Below are 12,334 nucleotides of genomic sequence, written 5' to 3'. Positions count from 1 at the left end.
CAACGCGTCATCAGTACCACTCCTCCACTTTATATAGACATACACAAAGATCCCCCATATAGCTTTAACATACTGTTGCGGGAAGTGCTGCTAGCGAGCACACGAGGGGGTGGGTGGGTGGCCAGCACCACCTTTGTCTCCCCAGTGGAGATGTTTACACATCGCACCAGGTACTCATTTGAGGCTGAGTCTACCTAGGGGAGGCCCATGACCGGTTCAGATAATCGTCACTGGTGTTGGCCGTGAGCGGGAATCGAACTCGGGTCACCGGGTTCGTTGCGCAGCGTAGCGCTAACCGCTGCATAAATATACCCGCATACGCACACATAGGCAGACGCGCATGTATGTTTCCACACGCAGGTTTGCACCAAGTGTGACCTTCTGGGTTAGGTAGCGCGTTGAGCGTTCCTTCTCGCAAGCTTCACCCCCCCCCCGCCCGCCCGCTACCGCGGGGGGAGCGCACAGCGACGATCAATGCGCGCCCCAACCCGGTAAGGGACCACGGTCGAGAAAGGGCACCTGGACACGGGAGCTGCGGTGCACATCGGAGAGGGAGCGTGCTGTGGGTGCCCCTCGAATTCATGGCGTCTTTCAAAAGGCTAATATTCAATGCAGATGGCGACGGGGTGTGGGCGTGATGTTTCTACTACTGAGAGGCTGTACTGCGGCGGAGCTTGGACCGTGCAGCGGGCTCGCGGAGGCCACCTTGATGCTCCGTCCCCCGAGCGTGATGCCGTTCATCTGCTCCATCGCCAGCTGGGCCGCCTCGGGGAGGTCGTACTCCACAAACGCAAAGCCCTGCGCCCAGCGCCCCCACGCACGCACAATCAAACACACACACGCGCACACGCCCACGTACACCCAAAGACACGAATACACGCGCGCACGCAGACACACAAACGCACGCGCGCACGCTCCCGTACACAGACACGCACGTCGCACACACGGACACAACAACAGCCGCCATTCGCCACTAAGTGGCGGTGACGTCAAGACAGCGCTTGTGCCAAGCTAGATGCACTTTGAAGCCAAGTGACGTGTGGAAGGCTCGCTGCTGGCAGGAGGTCACAGGACAGACCCGGGTGTTATGGGTTAACCGATTGAGATGACTGGCAGATGCTCCACCTGTGCTCCCCACTGTCCAAACTTGCTGCATTTTAGCCGCCCGGTGCTCTGCTCTCTGTGAGCGTTGCTCCTCCGCCCTTTCTTTTTGTTGGAGGGTCACTGCTCCTAACTGCACAGTAGCGTCCATCATGAGCGTCCACTGAGGCCGATGTTGACACCGCTGGTACCAGTCATTGGCAGTCCGATCAACTAAATTTCCTCCGACACCACATCAACCCACCTTTTCTCTAGCCCCCTGCTGTGTCTGACAGGGAGACTGTTTGAGCATGCGGTGGCTGAGCATGTGGCCGACATGACCCAGCCAACACAGCCTTGGCAGCTGGAGGAGCTCACCGATGGGACTGTATACAGATCATATTAAGGACTTTGAGCTCCTCACACAATTCGGTCTGGTTAAACCCAGCGTGGAACGAATGCAGGGTAGCCCGAATGTTTAAAATTGGCAAAGATGTTAAACGGGTTTATGTTTCGTGAGCACAGAGAACAGAGGGTATAACTGTGACCAAGAAGACCTAGAGCTTCAAATGCAGCTTCCACACAGCATTACACCGCTGATGAAAAGATAATGCCGCTAGACTGATTCGGAGTTAGACATCCGTTGCAAATTCGGAGCTGGTCATAAGCACACTGATAAGGGATGGAAAATTATCCTAAGTTAAGGCTGCATAGAGCATTTGATGACATAAAATACCCAGGCAGGTGCTTTGTTTTGGTGGGGCTGATAGTCAAGCCCCACCTCTTCGTGGTACCCTTTAGGTTCAGCAATAGATACTTCAGGAAGCAATTACCAGATAATCCGCATACATAATATGGTTGTGACTAGTAGGGAGCCATCCCTTGATGGTAACCAGGCATTGGTGGGCCTCCTGTTGTATTTGTCCCAAATTGAAATTCCGCTGGTACAGCCATTTAAAGCTTCTTGAATTACGTGGTCAAAAACAATGTGAAATTTAACTAAACTTTTAATTTGATCAGGTAAAACTCACTGGGATATACAGTGTAGGGACCAGTGAACATCCCTTGTGAATACCCAATTTAAACATTACTCCAGACCACGCAGCTTTACCATGGCCATTCGCCAAACATTATGAAGGTCCTAATTGATCGTAAGCAGAGCGTCAGGGATCCCAAAAGCACAAATAATAACCCAAAGCCCTGGCCTTTTGAAGATATTTTAGACTTTGACCAGGTCAATAAAGCTGAGATATAGATGCTTTTGAAATTCCATACACCTCTGCTGTAGCAGACGGATAGGGAAAATGGCATGTGTGTAGGAAGCCCCCTTTCCAAACAAATACTGGGGCTCCGCATGCCTCTCCTCAGCGTGCCTGGCGAGGCGATGCTGAATAATCCATGCCAGGACCTTGCAAAGTACACTAAGGAGGGAGATCACCTGGCAGCTGTTGGAATCATGGTGGTCCCCCTTCTGAACAAGGTGGACCACCATGATGATATCCTTCCTATCCTGCGGAAACCCATCCTGTGGTACAAACAATTACATGAAACAGCGAAACCTGCACACAATCGCCACCCTCCCTCAGCTGTTCTCTTAGGAGGTCATCTCTGCCCGGCCGCTTTACCTGGCCTTAGGCTCTGGATTGCTCTTCGCACATCCTTAGCAGAGGGCACATCAGCTGACCACTCATGAGGAGCGGCTACTTCCTCATTCAATAATTCAAGCATTGCCATTTTGGGGGTAGAAGGCTGATGTTGCTAATTAGCCAGTAACCTCGTGGCTTGCTCAAGGCCACCGCAGAGGGAAACGGGGTGGGGGGGGTATGCTGGGTTGGTGCGAGAGGCTGGTAATCCCTCACAGCCACAATTAAAGTTCCAAGAAAAAAACCCACCACAAAAGGTCCCAGAATAATCTTACACGGACACGACTCACACAACAACAACATGCGCAGACAAATCCCCCACAGTGATTCTCGCATCCCTCTACCCACCGTGCACGAAATGAGTATCGCTCAGCGTGAGATATTTTCTAAAATGACAAATACGAACTGAAATGTGTAATCATGACTGCGCGCAGGAGCTCGCAGTTGAGTTTTGTTAATCCAAATATATTCCTTTTTTTAACCATTATCCCGCCCGCACGCAACAGTTTAATCAAATACATTTATTCCGCCAGGAGCACGGCTCCTGACGGTTTGTGGAGCATTAAGAGTTTTCCCGTCACTGCTCGCAGCGCAAGCACAGCCTTAAGCCCCAGGCAGCGAGCGCCGGGTTCATTAGCACGCACAGTTGTGCAAAGCCATCGGAGAGGCTCAAAAATAAGCACCAAAGTCTGGTACTCGGCACCATCTCGTACACGCGAGACGCAAACAAGCATGGACAAAGATCCCCATGTAGCATAAACAGATTTTTGGGGCAAGTGCTGTGAGCGCGTAGAACCTATGAAGGTCAAGGCAGCACACGAGGGAGTGGGGTGGCAGCACCAAGCCCGACTGCCGCCTTCATCGCGATGTTTACACATTGCACCGGGTAGTACCTAGCGGAGGGCCCAAGCCCGGTTCAAATGGTCGTCACCAGTGTTGGCCGTGACCGGGAATCGAACTCGGATTGGTGTGTTGGTCGCGCAACGCGCTGCCAACCGCGACACCACCGCTCCCCCACACAAACACGCACGCACGCGCACAAACACGAGCCCACAAGCTGCGTGCGTGCGTGCACCAGAGCCCTCCCCTCTGCCCTCTACCTTGTGCTTCATGGTGACGGGGTCGAAGCTCATGTCGATACTCTTGATGGGGCCAAAGGGAGCGAAGGCCTGGCGGATCGTGTCCTCCCCCAGCTCGTAGTAGATGGAGCCCACGTACACGCGGCACATGATGGCCAGGGCGCGCTGCCGCTGTGCCGCCATCTGCCGGGGAAGAAAGGGAGAGGAGGTTTTTCCCATTTGTGGCGTCGGGGCAAACAAAATTGTCGCGAGAGTACGTGTTAAAACTCGCACGCACGAGCGAGAACGCATCCACGGATGAATGAGGGCGTTCTCAATCGGTGCAGGTCATCGGAGTTATCTAACACAATTTGTTTAAATACAAAATATATACATACTCTGAACACGCATTACTCAATGCGTGGATAATGTTTAAGCATATTAATGGATGACTTGACATTTGCCAATCGGAATGCAGGGATTTACCGATACAAACGGTCAACTGTCGAGAGGTCACTTTCTTTCCATATTGTACTGCCTATGTGAATGAACATCTGCGTGCGATTTTGGCCGTCCGATGGCTTCGGCCGAAAGGTGGTGACCTACAGGTGCACGCGTGTTTGGGGCAGCGCCGATTTATACGGCACGCGGTTTGAGACGAGACGTACAGGAGAGCGTCGCATGCCGTGCGCTCCTCCGAGACGCCCCGGTGTAGAGGATGCGGCTCTATCGAACTCAAATCACTATAATTATTATTTATTATTATTACTGTTGAGAGTTCGTAGAGATTATTTGATTCTCTTCTTGCACACGATGGCAGTAATGTGTTCACGAGTCAGATGGCAATGTGGAGGTCTCCGAGCCACGTCGAGAGGGCTTCAGGAGAGTTTGTGAAGTTGTGCTATTTCCTCCTCTGTTGAAGGAGCGCAGACTACGATGGTTGGTCGCCGTCCCGCGGCCCACCCGTTATGTGTTTTCAGGTTACCCAATAACCATCGTGTGGGCAAAACGGCCGTCGTCAATTCGAATCCAGAGTCTTTTGTGAACTTTTTCGAGAGATGGTCGTTAACAAAACCTTGCGACGCCATTCACAAGCGCAGCACGTCGTGTGCCAGTGCATTGTGTGTCACCCTGAACGTTACGATCATCACAATAACAAGACGACAACAAAGGAGCAATACAATCGGGTGTGTCTCTGGGAGAGAGATCCTTCAAAATCTCTACCGGTAAAGACGGCATTGTGTACACACAGGCTCTACCGTAGGTCTACTTTTAACGTAACAAAGTGTAAACAGTTGGCGTGAAGCCGATTTTGGTCAGCGCTAAATCTACAAACGGGCAGAGATAAAAACAATATAATCATTAGCGTCGTTACGTAGAATATTAAGACACAAAATAACTAAGCAGACAATAAATACGCCTCCTTTACTGTCCCTCAACATAAACCAAGTTATTTTTTCTTACACAACCCATCAGCCAACACAGCCTTCAGGGAGAGCGTAATCTCAACAGCATTGGTTTTCTTTGCATTGAACCAGGCCTGTTGAAGTTACGCACTCCCGAAAGGCTGTGTTGCTTAAAATATATTGTTTATGCGGAGGGACAGATACGTGGAGGGGTATCATCTGCCTAAGTTATTTTGTTAGTAATAAAATAATCATATCTACCCGCTCCGTACCCAACATTGTCACTGTTGCACCCTGTAACAATACTATTCCGCCGTCGCCATATGCTTGCATGAACACACGACACGAGCAGCACCGCCCTACGGTTCAGAGTTTAACATTTACTTACAATGAGCCCTGGGCTCTCCCCTCCGCGATTGAAGCCGCTACAAATGAAGATGGAGGAGGCAGCTTGCTGCGCGCTCCATTCACACACACACACAGACCCTGCCATGAGCCCAGCCGCCACGGAACTTGGGAGAAAAAAAACCAAAACACAGTGGCACCCTCCCTCTGCTGGCACACAAGCCACACAGCGGACTGCATCACAAGTAAGCCTGTTAAAAAAAAACGATAACCGGGAAAGAAATAAAACCGGAAACCGTTTTTTTTTTGGAATCGGTTATCGGTTCGGAAATGTCACAAACCGGTAATCGTTTCCAGGGGAAACGTTTGGTAAGCAAAGTGCCGCCGATTGGCACGCGTGGACGTACAAACCCCATGGCTTGGTATGTTATCCATCGTTTTGCGTCAGTCAAAAGGTACAGGTGCAGCCCTGTGATTTATCGCTTGCTTGCGCCACTGCTGGCAGAAGGGCTTCCACGGTTAAAAAAACAACGAGCAGTTTACGTTTATTTTTAGAGACATTTCTACGTGCGGCAAACCAGTAACTGTTTTTTACTGGTTTGTTCTTGCGGTTACCGGTAAACCAAAATAAAACATCTTAACCACCCGAATCACAAGCCACCCAATGATGCACCCACTCAAAATGCAACAGTCATAATTTGGGGTTGGGATTTAAGTTCAAGAATCAATGCATTTTTTAATCACTTTTGTACCAGAATGTTTAGAGCAAGACAATTATATTCATGTAAGAGCCCATGGTGACAATACATAATACAGAATCATTAGCATCATTGTGGAGAATCTCAGTAACAAAATAAACAGACAGTAATATGCCTCCTTCATTCATCAGTCCCTCCACATAAAAAATAAAAGCATTTTTTAACACATCCATTTGCCACACGGCCTCTGGAGACTGCATAATTTCAGCAGCACGAGACCGGTTTCGACACTCTAGTGTCTCATCAGCAGTCAGGTTTGCTGGTGAATTGCCAGGTGTTTAAGAGGCAATGAGCCCCTCCCTCCCCCTGTCAGAAATAGGGTCGCAATTCGACGTAAAACTGTCGAACCTGCACAACACAAAGTAATCGTGAGAATCGCCGTGGAGAATACTTTGTGATGCACGAATCCAAACGTGGAGCGTTAAACGTCACGCCATGAACGCGCATAACGAACGTGCGCTGCGTAACGCACGCCGTGCATGTTTACGCGGAAAAATATTTCCCAAAAATTTTTGTGCAGTCTGGCCAATCAGGTGAGTACACCAGGTCATCGATTACGCAACTGCCTCAAAGAGTTAGCCAACAATTTCACCTCGACAATTATTGAAGATAAGCAAATACATTAATTCTTAAACATTAAACACAGAGAAAAATGTTTTCGCCATGGAATAAGTGACAAGCATTTCTTGAAACGAGTTGGGGTTCCTTCGATAATCGTATCGCAAATATTTTCTGGGGGGAAAAAAAATCGATTATGTAAGAAACCGTTTCCGCTTGTGTTTCTTCATTCAGACTTCCTGGATTTGATTCTGACATCCAAGATTCTTGACAAAAGTTAAGCGAAATGTCGCATCAAAATTTGGTTTCGAGACTTATCCTCCAACTTACTGATGAAGCTGAAACAATAAGAATCGGCGCGTTAAATTGTTTTTACACCACGTGACACTTTCATTTGGATAAAAGCGCTATATAAATATTGTTTGCTTACGTCGGCCACGTGACGGAGGGTTTTACAACATTAAATTGGCCAGATCATTTCACGGCCTTACACAAAAACCTATTGTGCATAAACTATCAGGCACTAATAGGTTCTTGAAAATGTCTCCTCGCCTACGCTGCTGGACTGAACACTTTTCACCGCTGGTCCCGTCTCACTAAACTCGGGATGCGGCGGTGCCTCGGTTGGCCGCTCCCGATATGTTCCGTGAGCGAACGTGGGTCTGGCTTTGTGGACCCAAATACAACTGCCATTCGCCACTAAGTGACGGTGACGTCGTCACGGCGCCTGTGCCAGGCCAGGTGCACTTTGGGGCCACGTGTGGGCCCCGCAGACGCGCACACGAGTTATCTGATGTTGCCACCTAGTGGCAAAATGTGTAAAATTAAAATTGTGCACAAAGAAGCAGCAGCGGGTCATGGGCCCATTGATATAATTAAAAAATATATAATACCCAAAGCCAAATTGAAAATTTAACAAAATTAATGTATATATAAAGGTGGCTGGCTGCAGGGTGCTGTATAGGTTTAATTGTTTTAGACAAAAGTTAACGAGCACAGGCCGCAAGGGCCCAATACTTCAAGTGGCCAGTAAGAATCGGCAAAGTTATGAAAGATGAGCCCACTCGCCACTGCCCAACAACGACCATAGATGGGGGAGATGTGGTGTGTGCAGGGGGGAAGGGGGGGTGAGGGGCTTCCCTCTCCCCCTGCAGCCAGCGCCGGACGCTAGCGCCGTTACCTGCAGGTTGGAGAGCTGCTGTTGCTGGTGAGCCAGAGTCTGCTTCACCAGCACTGTCTTGATGCTCTGTTCCATGGCGTATTTCTTGGCCTTCGCGTGCCGGGACACAGACCACAGTGGGGGGGGAAGCATCGTGAGTGTCAACACCAGCAGCAGCAACAGCCGCTGTATAAAAGCTAAATGTGCAGCCTGCAATGTCTTGCCCACGCACACTGCTGGCAGAAGAGGGAGCACTATACTGAGAAACCTCTATGGGGTATTTGGCCTACTCTTCCACACTGGCCAGATGTCTTGGAAGAGGTGGGAGTTACCCACACTTCTTCCTCGCCAAAACGACACCTGCCGATTAGTTAACCGGAGTCATGAACCCGTTCACACTGCTGGGACAACGGTGGTGATTTGAGAAAAGTGAATTCACCACTACGGTACCATTGCAACCGTTTTACAGAATTGGTGAAACATTCCAAAGCAGGGGGGTCTGCAGGGGGCCACGGTGGCACCAATGCCGCCAGTTCCCACCTTCTGCAGGGCCTCCTGCTGGGCAGGCGTGAGAGCGGGCAGGCCCTGTTTGACAGGCGGTGGCGGCGGAGGAGGCGGCTGGGCGGGCGCGGGCGTGCCGTTGGCGTTCTCGTACAGCTTGGGCGTGGGCAGCAGCGCCTTGGGCACCTGCTTCGTCAGTTGCTGCACCGTCAGCGGGAGGCCCGGTGCCTGGGGCAGGGGCAGCAGGGACTGTGGCTTAGAGGGGCTGCCCTCGCCGTCGGCGTCTGCATCGGCACCGGGCTCCTGGGCGGGGCCGTCTGCCGCTGCCTCGCCGCTAGGCTCTTGTTCCTCGCCAGCGCCGTCGGCGTCCGGCATGGCGGCACTGGGGACGGCAACTTCGGCGGCGTCGCCGGCCTCACGGCCGTCCTCCTCCACCGCATTCTGGCCCGGTTGCTCCGGGGACTTCTCGGCACCAGCCTCCTTCTCCATGGGCTCCTCCGTCGTAGTCGTCTGGGCGGGAGAATCGCTTTCGGGGACGCCCGGCGCTGTCACGACCTCGGAGCCGGCTGCACCATCCTCCTCGGCGCTGACGGTGTCAGGCAGGGGAGGAGGATCCAGAACCCTGAGTGAATCCTGATGGGAGAAACAACACAATTATAAATATTAAATACCGGGACTCCTCTACTTACGAACGAGTTAGGTTCCGGAGGTCTGTTCGTAAGTCCAACTTTACTCCTGTCGAGTCCAAACGATCAGTACGATGTGTACACTAAACACGGGGATTGGCTGTAAAAGTTGTATAATCTACTGTAGATATAGAAATCCACTGGTTCTTCATGTTCTGCAGATGTAGATGCCACCACTGCCATCTATTGCACGGCGGTTTAACTTCCTACGATTCTTGGTCCGAACAGGAAACTGGACTTTCACAGGTTTGTTCGTATCTCTGAACGTTCGTAAGTCGAATGTTCCCTTTAATTGTAACAATGACTCCTCAGTCAGCCATGACTAATCCACTGCTAGATGAAGGTCTCCCCAAGCCACCAGCATTTTTCATGATCCTGCAATGCAAGAATCCATTCAGCACCTGCGCATGAACTCATCGCTCCATCTCCTGCTAGGATGTTCCCTTTTTTCTGTTGTTGTTCATAATGATGCTGGCGATGACAATGACCAAAAGATAGTGATCATGATTTGTTGTAAACATTTCACTATGAATGAAAAACCATTCCAACCCATAATATCCGCATATCAGTTATAGTAATTTATGTTTGTGAAATATTGTGTGCATTACAAATTTTACTATTTGTGCTGTTTATGAAAAGACTGTATTCAGATGGGTCCTGCAATGGAATGTTTGGCCAATTTTATTAAATCGTTTTGGCATGAGGGTCTTAATTAGATTGTCTGGATAAAACCCAGGCATACGAGGGGAACACACTTTAAGCACTGCAATAGAAAGATTCAGGAATCCACTGCCGGACTGCAATCTCCTTTAGCCACCTGATGGCACCACGATAAAAACCACACAACCATTTCACTGAACATACCACCACACGACACACAATTCAGGACACCTTTTGGCGTCCTCTGGTCTAACACCGTTTGTTGACACGAGGCTCAAAAGAAAGCTGTCTCTGGTGTGGACCAATTAGTTTCAAAGACAATACATATATTATCAGAGTATGTTTTTTGTTTGCATTTTGACTACAAGTATTGTGTTTAATGCAGACATGATTCCTTGTAAAAAGTTTTAGTTTGGTGTTTTAACAACTTAACACCTGTTTTGTTGCCAGATAAAAGGGGAAAACCCTATTCTCACACAATTCAGTATTCATCCTCATCGCTTTCCTATGCAGGCTTTCTACGTTCTCCCCGCGTCATGCAGTTTTCCTCAGGGTTATCCGGTTCCCTCCCACAGCTGAAACAAAACCACACAATGTACGACTGACCAAACATCGCAATGTTGAAGATTTACACTGCAAAGCACTACGCTCAATTGGGATCATTCACAGCAGCAGTATAACCCCCCCCCCATACTGAAAAAGTATTCAGACACGGCGAAGTTTTAATGGGTACACGTGTGTAACACATTTATTATTAGTGTTTAAAAGGGCGATTCTTGCTTTTATTGAATTGTATCTTACTCTGTGTAATTTACATTTATACTGCATGTCGCCCCATTGCTCGCGATGCTTATTCAACCATATTTCACCACGCTGGTCAGTCTGCCTGGGTTGTAGGTGGGAAGCATAGATGTTGGATCAGAGTAACATAATGGCGAGGGCAGATTATGCTGCACTGCCCTCTGTTGCTCGTCACGCAATACTACTTACAGCCTCGAAAACCAGTTTCGCCATTCCAAGTACTTTCTAGGTTCAAATCCTGCTTAGCTCCCATGTTCCGATCGTGCGCATTCCGGTATATTGGTCTCCATCACAGATGTGCACGCACGTCGAGTTAATCGCTGTCAATATCGACGACGACTCGTTCATAGCGGGCCACCTGATCCCCTCACAAAGAGCGATCATCCCCCCAAGCGACCCCTCGGCGGAGCGTGGGCGACTCAACCCCGATCGCAGCATCTCTCATTTGGTTTACTATAACCTCACTCCGGGGCCCCAGAGTTGGAGAGACCCCATTAGCCCTTAGCCGCGGGGTTTTCAGGGCCCCAGAGCCCTGCAGCTTTAGAGCCGCGTGGACCCAGAGCCTCGGCGTGCCCGGGCCCTATGGCCGCGGGGCTCCGGGGCCCTGGAGCCGCGTGGACCCTAGGCCTAACCTCGAGGCCCAAGCTTCCCCCCCCCCATCACCACGTCCCACGACCACGTGACCACGGCCTCGCCAACTGCCGTCGCAAGTTCACGCCAGGACACGCCCCGAGTGTGGCGGGCGCGGTCACGTGGGGCGGCGCCGTCCAATGGGAGGCGAGGGACGGCGCGCTACCGCCCGCGCCCGCACGGGGCCCTCCCGCCATCGCTCCTCGCCTAGAGCAGGCCGAGGCTTTGGCTCTCCCGCCTCAGCATCTTCCCCACCCCACCGATCGTCAAGAGGCGCGCGCGCGCTTGCGCTTATTGTTTCTCCTTCGCAACCCCCCTCCGCGAGGCGACGTTGACCGCGGGCACCTGCTGCGGGAGCGGCTGAGCCTGCCGCGTCGCCTCAGCCGACGAGGACTCCTCGCCCGACGCGGCCATCGTCTCGGTCGCCATGTCGCTCGCTCACTCGCACGCGCCGCAGAGCGAATCTCGCGAGAGCGGGGTTTGTGTGCGGGGTTAGGGGGGGTCCGCGAGAGTGTGGCGCGAGTGACATCAGGTTTAAGCCACGCCCACTCATGAATAATTTAACGTTCGGGAAACGCCGCGTTGTGCCCTGAGTGGCATGAATGTCTTAGGTGTACTGCAATAGCAGCTACATGCCTGTTTAACACGTAGGCTTTAGCGACCAATAACCATAATGTAGTTTTTTGGGAGTTAGATCGCGTATTTACGCGATCTAAGCCCACCCCCCCCCCGCTATTATTGATCTACAGTGAGGGAAAAAAGTATTTGATCCCCTGCTGATTTTGTACGTTTGCCCACTGACAAAGAAATTATCAGTCTATAATTTTAATGGTAGGTTTATTTGAACAGTGAGAGACAGAATAACAACAAAAAAATCCAGAAAAACGCATGTCAAAAATGTTATAAATTGATTTGCATTTTAATGAGGGAAATAAGTATTTGACCCCCTCTCAATCAGAAAGATGTCTGGCTCCCAGATGTCTTTTATACAGGTAACGAGCTGAGATTAGGAGCACACTCTTAAAGGGAGTGCTCCTAATCTCAGATTG

General features: G+C 50.6%; 1 protein-coding gene across 5 annotated transcripts in view; it reads right to left on the bottom strand.

Moving 5' to 3' along the window:
* The window catches only part of PUF60 (poly(U) binding splicing factor 60), a 29,467-nt gene extending 17,674 nt beyond the window's left edge, over positions 1–11,793 (bottom strand). Inside the window, exons 1-6 of one of the 5 annotated variants that reach the window (XM_032953106.2) lie at positions 11,631–11,792; positions 8,548–9,141; positions 8,029–8,118; positions 5,576–5,641; positions 3,824–3,985; positions 664–798 (exon numbers count right to left, since the gene is read on the bottom strand). In XM_032953106.2, coding sequence (XP_032808997.1) covers positions 664–798; positions 3,824–3,985; positions 5,576–5,641; positions 8,029–8,118; positions 8,548–9,141; positions 11,631–11,714 — 1,131 coding nt within the window. In that variant the 5' untranslated portion in view covers positions 11,715–11,792. Of the gene's footprint in view, positions 1–663; positions 799–3,823; positions 3,986–5,575; positions 5,642–8,028; positions 8,119–8,547; positions 9,142–10,844; positions 11,299–11,630 lie in introns of those variants that run through there. The other 4 variants (XM_032953107.2, XM_076066481.1, XM_032953110.2 and 1 more) reach the window with 4 other exon arrangements.
* Positions 11,794–12,334: the final 541 nt, after the last annotated feature.

The sequence above is a fragment of the Petromyzon marinus genome, chromosome 12 (genome assembly GCF_048934315.1).
Source record: "Petromyzon marinus isolate PM22_M1 ecotype Great Lakes invasive population chromosome 12, UKy_Petmar_22M1.pri1.0, whole genome shotgun sequence".
In the NCBI taxonomy this organism is placed as follows: domain Eukaryota; kingdom Metazoa; phylum Chordata; class Hyperoartia; order Petromyzontiformes; family Petromyzontidae; genus Petromyzon; species Petromyzon marinus.
The sequence above is the reverse complement of the archived record's forward strand: the minus strand, read 5'-3'. Positions and strand labels throughout refer to the sequence as shown.